General features: G+C 50.6%; 1 protein-coding gene across 2 annotated transcripts in view; it reads right to left on the bottom strand.

Annotated features, from left to right (window-relative positions):
• LOC147750564 (uncharacterized) overlaps positions 1 to 12,031 on the bottom strand; it is a 178,152-nt gene that overhangs the window by 122,264 nt on the left and 43,857 nt on the right. For both annotated transcript variants that reach the window (XM_086966901.1, XM_086966905.1), the window contains exon 5: positions 8,890 to 9,000. In XM_086966901.1, the coding sequence (XP_086823027.1) occupies positions 8,890 to 9,000 (111 nt within the window). The remainder of the gene's footprint in view (positions 1 to 8,889; positions 9,001 to 12,031) is intronic.

The raw sequence follows: 12,031 nt of genomic DNA, 5'->3' as shown, positions 1-12,031 counted from the left end.
ACACTGTACAAAAAAACGAAGAGCGAAAATGCAAACATCTAGTTTAAATATCTTTTGGAGAGAAAGAAGGATGTTCTAAGTAAAATAGTCCACTCAAAGCATCCTCCCCTCGCTCCTTCCAACAGAGAAGCCAATCTTAGGGACAGAAACAATACTCACATTTTCCAAACTCCGTAGTGCATACCACTGGTCTTTCCGAAGCTTCATAAAATTCTTACCAAATCACCCACCTACCTAACAGCAAATGCCATACTTTATCCCAAGTCTGTATCGTCTCTACAAGAGTTCGCAAAATGCCCTGCCCCATCATCCTCAGAAAACATATGCAATCTGGGGAAACATACTAAATTTGTCTACATTTTGCACGGTTTACTTTGCAGGAAGTTAAACGGAGGAGCACATCTCTAAACTCATCAGTTCTCGTCTTGGTTCTGACGCTCTCTCTTCCTGCCCAAAAGTTTGACACCAAGGTCAAGGACTATCAATCTCTTTATGTAAATTAAACATATCATTATCCTGGCAGTTAACAGTCACAGTATCTTCTCGCTCACTGCTTAGTCCACCAGTGTTACTAGTATAACACTATTGTCTCCCGCAAGGCAGTCTTATCTATCCATCTTCATCCCTACAGCAGTGCTGTAAAATACAGTGTGTCTCTTAAACATATGTGGTTTTTAGGTTTTAACTACAAGATTGTGAGCGGTCCAAGTGGTATCTACATGTTTGAATGGAAAAGCTGAATCACCTTAGCAACACATTTCTTTTTATGACACCTATAAGACCAACTCAAGAGAAGGAGAGGTCTCCAGATCGTCAGGTCCTCATAAATGTGTTTTCCGAAGCTCGACCAATTCACAGCCATCCAATCCTCCATATTGTTCGGTAAGTTCAAATCTACATGGGAAACTGTATCCTGTTGCCTTGTTGGATTCCAAATTACAGTTTGTTGTGTATTAAAATCTGGACTCACTCAAACAAGTCGACTTTCCTTAAAAACAGCCAGAAGCGGGTGCTTGAGATTGACCAGGGAAAGTCAAACATCATCTGTGAATAGGCAGAGCTTCTGTTCCTCCCTGCAAAGGGTATTCTGTTAATCTTACATTTCGCTCTAATTCTTAAAGACTGGGATTTCACTAAGGGTGCAAATAAGAGGTGAGACAGTTGAAAACCCTGTACCATGCCCCTCTGGAAGGCAAAGTGGGAAGACCTCAAGCCGTTTACTTGGGTTGCTGTCCTCAGGCTACTGTATCGCACTAAAGTACACCCCCTCGATTTTTAGGAGAACCACCTCCAGCCCTTCATGTCTATTTTTTTTTTTAACTCCTTCACTCCCTATGTGTTGTTCACACAGAATCACCACCATCGCTGTCTTTAAATCAGAATGGGGGTATAGTATAATTTATGCCGCATAGGAAACAGATCTTTTTGCAGAAATACAGCATATGGACCGCATTTCTGTATACAACTCTTTTGCCATTTTCTCAAGGAGTTCAGACCTTTCATACTTAATGGCAGTAATCTAGCAGTAAAGCGGCAGCTAATAAGCTCGCATTTTGCTAGTTCTGGCTCCCCTGCCCAGTGCCTAGTGAACACACATAATCCCCACCAACGACCCAAATGAAAAAATTCCAAAGACAAACCAGGCGCCCATGAGAATTCTTGAAAGGCCACTCCTTATACACCTAGCATGGATTCAGGGAATCATATCTCCTAACATGTTAAAGCCAAACGCTAGTGTAATGACTATGGTGAGACCAAAGAAGCCTGCTTAAACCAATCAGAGGAGAAAGCTATGGTATGCCCTTTAACAGGTATTAGTTATTCACCACCGACAGGCAGGAGGGAGAAAATGATGTACATGAATGAAAAGAACGAACTTAGTAGAGAATGTAGGGTTCAGAGTCTGACATTCTCAAAAGTGCTGCATAGGGGGGAGGAGCTTCGCGGGCAACCAAGATGGCCGCGTGAGCTCAGAGCTCCGAAGACCCTCCGATCCTCCGAATTAATCCTGTCGTCTATCCGACACCACGGAAGTGGGAACATGCTGTTGAACTGCTGCTGATGCGGGACTCGTTTTCCGATTGAAGATCCGAGTTCCCTAGGTGGAGTTACACCGTGTTGAAGATTGGGGACGACGACGCCATAAGAGCCCGGATTTACATGGGCAACTGCAGCGCTGCTATACGGTGGTGGTCCTAGGAGTGAACAACTGCCCCACCTCAAGGAATCACCCAGGCTACTCTGTGGACTGAAGTGCTGCTCGAGCAGTGGGGGCGGATGCTATCGCCTACCGACTAGGGGCCCCGACGAAGACCAGGGAGTCTTCCCGATTGAGTGGCCTTTTTGCCCAACATGGCTGGCAGAGGCGATCCAGATAAAGGGAAACCCCGGGTCAGCAGAAAAACGCCTTTTTCTCAGTCCACTATCTCCGATCGCTACGCCCTCCCTAAGGGATCGCCCGGAGCCACTGTGCGGACTAGGGACATGCAGCGGGAAGTGTCACTGAATGTCTCGGCCCCAACTCTCCGGGACGTAATGGGCGCCATTGCGGGCATCAAGGCGGAGTTGCATAAGCAACATGAGGTGCTATCGCACAAGGTCGACACGTTAGCCATCGAGATCAATTTGATCAGAGCCGATCTCGGCAAGACTAATGACCGAGTCAAGTCACTCGACATAAAATCGTCGAGTCTGACCTCGGACGTAACGGACCTACAGTCGGAGATCCGAGACCTAAAAGCTGCGAACACGATGTTTGCCCGCAGGCTTGATGATTTTGAAGGACGGGCCAGGCGCCAGAACGTCCGCATCGTTGGTGTTCCGGAGGGGGCCGAGGAGGATGCCACCGATCTCTTTGTTGAGAACTTGGTTCAGAAATATCTAGCCCCCGGCGGCCTCAGCAAGTTCTTCTCGGTGGAGCGAGCTCATAGACTGCCTGGAGGCCGCCCAAAGCTGGGGGCCCCTCTGCGCCCTATCATCGCCAGGGTGTTCAATTTTAGGGATAGGGACGCTATCCTGCAGGCTTCGAGAAGAGGTGGGCCGCTAAAGTTCCAGAATGCTGACATTAAATTTTTTCCCGGACTTCACCCAAGCGGTGCAGAAGCGAAGGCAAAGTTTCACGGGCGTGAAACGTAGACTGAGAGAGCTGGGGATGAAGTACTCTATGCTGTTCCCAGCAAAATTACGCATCGAAAATGATGGCCGGGCATTGTTCTTTGACATGCCAGAAGCGGCTGGGGACTGGCTGGACACTTTGCCCCAGCGCCGGAGCGCGCCCGAGGAACAGTCGGAGGGGGCGTCGGGTGGCCCCGATCTTCAGGAGTAAAAGGACCCTTTGGGCCATTTTCGGATGCTGAGTCTGCTCAGGCAGTCAGTCGCAGATTACTGTACTTTGCTGCTATCCTTTCTCAGTGAACGGGGGAAACGGGGGGGGGGGTAGGCTGCCTCCTTTCTCCTCTAGGAGCTTTTCGTAGAGTAGTTTTTGGGGCGACAGGCACACTGCTAGTTGGGGGGGCTCATTAGTCTAATGCAGGGGTGCAGGGTGGGGGGTGGTTGGGTCGATTGTTTGTGTGTTTTCTTTCTCTTTCCTTTACCTATTTCATGGCAAGGTGACTATTCTGTTGTTGACTATGCTGTAGCGGCTGTTCCCTGCAGGGGTGGCATGGGCCTCTACATTGACGATTGGGGGTAAGAAGTTACATGTTCTGAGTTGGAATGTTAATTGGCTGGGTGATCGCATTAAGCGAGGGGTTGTGTTGCAAATGTTTAAAAGATGCATGCCTGATGTCATCCTGTGCAAGAAACGCATCTCATTGGGAATACGTGCCACGCACTCAACAGAAAAGGCTTCAAAATGGTGGCACACTCGGGGTTCTCCTCGGGGTCCCGTGGGGCGGGGATCATGGAGCGCATGTCTCTCCCGTTTGAGGTGGAATCTAGCGTGATCGATGAGAGGGGACGCTACGTCGCCGTCACGGGTAGGTGGGAGGGGCCTACCCTGGTCTTGGTTTCTGTTTACGTCCCCCCTGGTTTGCAAACGACTACTTTCCAAGATCTTGGGGGCGCCATTTTGGGCCTGCCCGAAGGCTTGCTTATAGTTGGTCGGGACTTTAATGCAGTTGGGTCTGGGACCTTAGACCGTCGTCCATCCAGAGATCTTCGAAATGCGCAGTCCTGGCTTAGTGATTTCCTGGACACCATGGGGCTTATTGATTGCTGGAGACTACTTCACCCCGCTCAGCGACAATACTCCTTCCACTCGGGGGCGCACGGTAGCCTCTCCAGGATTGACTATGTTCTGGCATTGGCTGCCCACGCGTCGGCCGTCTCCGAGGCCCGTTTGATGGCCAGAGGCATCTCGGACCATTCCCCGGTCTGGGTGTCTTTTGATTTTGACATCGTAGTGGCCTCGAGAGTAGCGCCGGATAATCCGTGGTACTTCCGTAACCCTAAGACTCGTGACCTCCTGGCTAAGGCCATTGAGCTTTATTTTTCCGAAAATACGGGCTCGGTGGCGACGGCCTTGTCCCTATGGGAGGCCTTTAAAACTGTCCTGAGAGGAGAAGCCTTCTCCTTAATAGTCGAGGCGCGCAGACGTAGAGATGAGGAAGTGGTGTGGCTGGAATCAGAGATTGGGGATCTTGATTCTCAATTGGAGGCTGGTCCGACGCCTGCCCTGCTACATGCTCTCTCACTCAAGCAGTCGGAGTACCGGGCCGCTGCTACTGACGCTGCCAAGGTAATGGGCAGAGAACAGCAAGGGAGGATCTACGATGTCGGGGACAAGGCAGGCAAGATTATTGCGTGGCTTGACAAGAAGGAGATGGCTTCCCGGGTGGTTCCCGAGGTGCTGGGGGAGGACGGACTGGCTGTCACCGACCCCAGCGCTATAGTTACAGTCTTCGCCGATTATTTTGAGTCCGTATACACCTCGGCTTCTGATATGACCGAGGCGGACTCTGCCTCTCTCCTTGAAGGGATCGAACTTCCATGTTTGTCGGATACTGAACGCGACGACATGGACAGGGGTATAGCGGCGGACGAGGTGGCGCTTGCGATACGCTCTTTAAGGTCTGGCAAGGCTCCCGGTCCCAATGGCCTCCCAGTGGAGCTTTATAAAATAAAGGCTGACGCCATTGCTTTGCGGAACATGTTCCTTGAGGCGCGTGAATGGGTGAACTCCCTCCGGACCAACGATTGGCCACCATTGTGGTCATCCACAAGGACGGGAAACCCAGAGACCTCTGCCGGTCATATCGCCCAATCTCCTAGTTGAACGCCGAGCCTAAGATCCTGGCTAAATTATTGGCCAATCGGTTGGTGGGTGCGATTACCGATTTGGTCCACCCGGACCAATCGGGCTTCATTTCTCATCGCAACACTGCCTTCAACCTTAGGAGACTCCATGCGGTCATGGCAAGGGTCAGTACGCTCCGGGAGCAGTCCGTCTTGGCATGTAGACGCGACGATGGCTTTTCATTCCCTTGAATGGAATTACCTGTGGGCAGTGCTGACGAAGTTTGGGTTTGGCCCTGAATTTATCAGATGGGTCAGACTTCTATACGCTAACCCATTGGCCAACGTCACGGTCAACGGCCGAGTGTCAGCATCTTTTGCCTTGCGAAGAGGTACCAGGCAGGGATGCCCCCTGTCGCCTCTGCTATTTGCATTGGCGCTTGAGCCCCTTGCCGCTTGGTTACGGACCCACCCTGACATTAATAGGATGAAGTGGTCGTCTGGCTTTGAGGACCGCGTGTCTTTATACGCGGACGACATTTTGCTCTACCTCACCTCTCCTTGTAAATCCTTGATTGTGGCTTGTGATGTGCTGAATACCTTCGGTAGATACTCGGGCCTGGTTATTAACTGGTCCAAATCTCACCCTTATGTACTGAACGGTGAGACTCCGCTTCTTCCCAGGGGCTGCGCTATACAGATCGCGAGGCAGGGGTTCAAATACCTGGGCATTTATATTTCAACCGATGCCCAGACACGGTACTCAAATAACTTGCTTCCCCCTCTTGCACGCCTTCGGCGCGACGTGGAGGGGTGGCGCAAGCTGCCGCTTTCCCTGCTCGGATGGGCGGCACTGTTTAAGATGATGTCTCTGCCCAGATTCTTGTACGCGCTCCAGAACACACAGGACCCTGTCCCCTCTGGGTATTTTAGGGAGGTTGAAGGTTTGCAGCGGACCCTCCTCTGGGAAGGTAGGCCACGCATTGCTATCACCAAATTGACGCTCCCGTGGTACGACGGCGGCATCGCTCTGCCGGATGTCCGATGGTACTACTGGGCCTCCCAGTTGGCCGCCCTTAACCATGGTTTTTATGGACCGGCTGATAGTCCGGGGTACGCCATGGATCGGTGGCTCCTTGACGATGGGAAGTACTACAGAGCGCTATATTCGAGATCTCTGGATGGAGGAATGACAGGTCCCACTAGGACAGCCGTACATATTTGGAGGGCCATCACGAAGGCGCAGGGGAGGCTTACGTTGGCTACTCCGTTTTATGACTCAGATCTACTGGGCAAACTGTGGCATACAAAGGGGTTTGATCGGTGGGACCTTATTGGCATTTCTAAGGTGGATGATATGATGGCCAGGGGCGAGATAAAGTCTTTCGCCGCTCTACAAACGGAGTTTCAACTGGGAGCGACGGAATTCTTTAGATATGCCCAACTGCGACACGCTCTTATGGCGGTGTTGCCGGTGGGTGAGAAGGTCCCTGAATCGTCCCCGTTGGAAGACAGGGTCCGGGATGGACATATGCCGGAGAGTGCCATTTCACTGGTCTACAAAAAATTGATCAATGTCCGCACGGATCTTCTGTTGAGTGTGAGGGATTAGTGGGTGCGTGATGGAGTCGAATTGGACGATGAGGATTGGCAGTGTGCGGTATCTTCTCCCAAGGAAGTGGCAATCCCAGCTAGATTACGCCTGGTCTAACTGAAAATTCTTCATAGAGTGTATGTAACCGGCCCCCGGCTGATTCGTATGGGACTCTCAGTGGATGGTCTTTGTAGGCGCGGATGTGGAGAACTGGCCACATTCATGCACATCATTTGGGAGTGCCATGCCATAGCCTCTTACTGGAGGCGTGTCCATGCGGTGATGCGTGAGGTGACTGGTGTGGATTTGCCGGCAGAGGCCCGGCGTTGTCTGCTGAATGTGTGGGGCCCCGCGGATTACAATAACGCTCAAACCCAATGGGTCACCCTGGGGAACATGGTGGCGAAACGTGACATCGCTCAGAAGTGGGGGGCCCCGTCGCCCCCCTCTGTGGAACTGTGGAAGACCAATATGGATTGGTGTATGGTTCGCGAGAAGACAGTGTATGTGGCCAGGGGTAAGCCCAAGAGGTGGAGTACGGTCTGGGGGGCCTGGAATGAATATAGGGGTGGTATCTGTCTAAATCCCGACACTGCCCCATTGGATGTACGACTCTCCCCCTAGCCCTTATTTCCAACTTACTCGTCACTTCATTGCCATCCTGGTTCTACTCCCCCAGTTGTCATCCAATTTGTACTGCTTAGTTGCACCTTGTGGGCGCACGGCCCTGCCATCCCCTGAATTGGGTATTGTCGCATTTACGTACTTTTCCTTGCCTACTCACACTGGATTTGGTGTTTCCTTCGTTCGTTACCTCATAGGTTCCATGTTACCATATCATAAAATTAAACCTGATACGATTTTATAACATGTACTGTGTACACTACATATCCTTTTTCCAAGAATGCTGCCTAGCCTCCGGGATGTAAGGCTAAATAGCTGTGTGCCTTGATTTTTCAAATAAAGGTTTTCCAAAAAAAAAAGTGCTGCATAATTAGGGCTTGTTGTCTCTGCCCTTCTGGCAATATGTGACCAGGTAGCCCCCACCACCGACGAGTGTCTGCTGACTCTGCATCGGTCATTCAGCGCACCTGGAACCTACTGCGTGAATGTTACCTTAAGTGATGATGCGAGCCAGGTCCTTGGAGGTATAATGGTGTCTGTGCAGGATGGGTCTGGAAGTGCACGAACAGTGACGGCTGCTCTCTTGACCCACAATGCCGTTAGGAGGACCCCCAGCATGGTCGCCACACCTGTCACAGTGTTCCCGCACCAACAGTATTCTTCGGCTCCCCAAAGCGAAATCCATTCCCGACCGGGCAGCCCAACTGGGGCTGGCTTCCACAGGTCCAGGTTTTCCCATTACACTTCGTCTATCCCTCAAGACATGAGATGGCGCAGTGATCAGCACACAGGCGCTGCCATCTTCTCTGACTCTACGCACTAGATGTCTGCCTGGGACAGGGCAGAGTGTGACTTCTGGAGCAGTCCGACTGGGAGGTGAAACATAGAGCAGTACACAAGTGATGTTACCACAAGAACATCTTGAGCGGAAATCATGAAACATGCCACCTAGCTACGACACATTCTGAACTAGCCCTAAGATGAGAATGCAATTTGTTTATCTTTTTAATCAAACATGTGCTTTATTAACTTAACATTCCAGCTAGCAGGCAGATAAAGGTTTGACAAGTACATTTCTCGCCACAGAGAGAGAGGCAATGAGGAAACCAATCACTATATTAACTGAAACCAATGACAGGAGGCATGTACCACAGACCAGGGCATTAGCAAGCACTTTCTTTTTTCAGTAACACTTTAAATTGGATGGTAGGAGATACTGTTGTCTATACAATGCTCATTAACCACTGCAGACAAAAAGATAAAGATACAGTAGATGTAACAATGGATTTTCATTAGTGTGACACGTGATAGGCTCACTGAGGTTTCAAAAGTCTGACAATATCAACATTGAAACTCACTTCTAATATAGTCAATATCTATTCCGTTTCAAAGTTCAAGTACTGTTTTGAATTGGGTGTTTGTATCATGTTCCTCACCTGTGATTGGACAATCAGTTGTCTCCTCTTCTTCCCAGTCTTGAGTGTTGTTCAGATGCAGGGATTGTGTGTTTGTCCTCAGCAAAACACTGGAGTCAGTAATTCTATCACCTGGTATGGGAGGACAGCAACTCATGAATTACAAAGTCACTTTAATATTATTTCTTTTTCCTTTCATCCTATATTTAAATTTGTGTGTTCATCCTTTGTTTCTTCATAAGTTACTTGTCGTCTTCATGCCAAAATAGAGCCATGTGATTTTTGTTGGATGAAATAAACTGCTAGCCAAGTAATCTATTCTTAGACAGACAATATTCGGGCATATTGGTTAGTATATAGAGCTTAGAGTAAATTCACTTGCATTACAGACCATGTAAATCTCCCCAGCCCCCCAAATACATACAACTTACATGCAACTCCTGCAAGTTCGACGCCACCAAGAACTACTCCTCATCTACGAACACACAACAGATATCCGACCGCAACCACCTACAATGCATCCTGCTCAACACCCGATCGGTCCACAGGCACGTCATTGACCTCTGGAATCTACTCGACACCATCTCTCCGGACGTCGCCTTCCTAACAGAAACATGGATGAACGCCACTTCTGCCCCAGACATCACCATTGCCATCCCGAAAGGCTATAAGATCATTCGCAAGGACCGCACCGGCCACACAGGAGGAGGCATCGCTATCGTCCACAAGAAATCCATCCGCATCTCAACCAGCTCAGACATCAATCTCGCCAACTCTGAACACCTTCACTTCCAGATCCACATCAACCCCAAGACCACACTCAGAGGCACCCTCCTTTACAGGCCACCAGGACCCCGCGCACAATTTAGTGAAGACATCACGGACTTCATCACTCCACACGCGCTCCCCTCCGAGGACTACATCCTTTTGGGAGACCTCAACTTTCACCTTGAAAAGAACAACGACCGCAACACCTCCATCCTTTTGGACAACCTCGCAAACCTCGGACTTAAACAACTTGTCACTACCTCCACCCACATCGCAGGTCACACACTCGACCCTATCTTCACCTCCAGCAAACATGTTTCCTTCAGCCACACCACAGCTCTCCTTTGGACTGACCACAGCTGCGTTCACTTCACCTACAACAAGCCCACATCCAACAACCACCCCCAACCCACTCTGCAAAGAAACTGGAACAAAATCACCATCGACCAGATCTCCTCATCGCTTCTTCAAAAGCCACCCGCCCATTCCTCAAACCCAGACCAAGCAGCCACCAACCTCACCCAATGGTTATCCAACAGCGCCGACATCCTAGCACCACTGAAAAAACGACAAATCAAACTAGGCAGCAAGAAGGCCTCCTGGTTCAACGATGACCTTAAGAAATCCAAGAAACTCTGTCGCTCCCTCGAAAAGGCCTGGAAAAAAGACCCAACCACCAGCACCAAGGACGCCTTCAAAAACGCCACCCGCATACACCACCAACTAATCCGAAATGCCAAGAAAGCAGCCTTCAAGGACCGTCTAGATAATAACGCTCAACACAGCAAGGAATTATTCAACATCGTCAAGGAATTTACCAACCCCTCAGCCAACTCCAACGACATCACCCCCTCCCAAGCCCTCTGCGACTCCCTAGCCTCGTTCTTCCACAACAAAATCGCAGACATCCACAACAGCTTCGACAACCAACCCGGAGACCAACCCTCCCAATCCCCTGCAGGAACCCCACCCCCCCTGAACATCCTCAATGACTGGAAGCCAATCTCCACTGAGGACACCATCCGTCTGATGAACTCTATCCACTCAGGATCCCCCACTGACCCTTGCCCCCACCACATCTTTAACAAAGCAGACTCCATTATTGCACCGCACCTCCGAGACGTCATCAACTGCTCCCTCAACTCCGCAACCTTCCCGGAAAGCTGGAAACATGCCGAACTCAGCGCCCTCCTGAAGAAACCCACAGCTGACCCCACCGAACTCAAAAACTATCGCCCTAGCTCACTCCTTCCATTCCCAGCCAAAGTCATCGAGAAAGCTGTCAACAACCAGCTCGCCGCATTCCTCGAAACCAACAAATCCCTCGACTCCTCACAGTCTGGCTTCCGAGCCAAGCACAGCACCGAAACCGCCCTCATCGCAGCAACAGACGACATTCGAACTCTACTGGACAATGGAGACACAGTCGCCCTCATCCTCCTCGACCTCTCTGCAGCCTTCGACACAGTCTGTTATAGCACCCTTCTACAGCGCCTCAAAAACATCGGAATCCAAGGAAAAGCACTGGAATGGATCACCTCGTTCCTCTCCGGAAGAACGCAGAGAGTCCGCCTTCCACCATTCAAGTCAGAGGCCACTGAAGTCATCTGCGGCGTACCTCAAGGGTCCTCACTCAGTCCCACCCTCTTCAACGTCTACATGAGCCCCCTCGCGGCCATCGCACGCCAACATAACCTCAACATCATCTCCTACGCCGACGACACTCAACTGATCCTATCACTCACCAGAGACCCTAACACGGCCAAAACCAACCTACACGAAGGAATGAAAGAAGTAGCCGAATGGATGAAGCACAGCCGTCTGAAACTGAACTCAGACAAAACAGAAGTCCTCATCTTAGGTTCCTCCCCCTCCGCCTGGGACGACTCTTGGTGGCCAGAGGCCCTTGGAAAAGCACCCATCCCGACGGACCACGCACGGAACCTGGGCGTCATCCTGGATTCCTCACTCTATATGAACAGACAAGTCAACGCCGTTTCTTCATCTTGCTTCAACATTCTTCGCATGCTCAAAAAAACATTTCGCTGGATCCCTACCGAAACTAGAAAAACAGTCACCCACGCTCTGGTCACGAGCCGACTGGACTACGGAAACACCCTCTACGCCGGCACCACCGCAAAACTCCAGAAAAAACTACAACGCATCCAGAACGCCTCAGCCAGGCTCATATTAGACATCCCGCGTAAAGAACACATCTCTGATCACCTGAAAAACCTCCACTGGCTCCCCGTCAATAAGAGGATCACTTTCCGGCTCCTAACCCACGCACACAAAGCACTCTACGAAATCGGACCCGAATGCCTCAACACACGACTATCCTTCTACACCCCCTCCCGCCAGCTACGATCCTCCAACCAAGCCCTTGCCACTGTAC

The sequence above is a fragment of the Lissotriton vulgaris genome, chromosome 1_1 (genome assembly GCF_964263255.1).
Source record: "Lissotriton vulgaris chromosome 1_1, aLisVul1.2, whole genome shotgun sequence".
Lineage (NCBI taxonomy): Eukaryota > Metazoa > Chordata > Amphibia > Caudata > Salamandridae > Lissotriton > Lissotriton vulgaris.
This window is presented reverse-complemented; position numbering and strand designations above follow the sequence as displayed.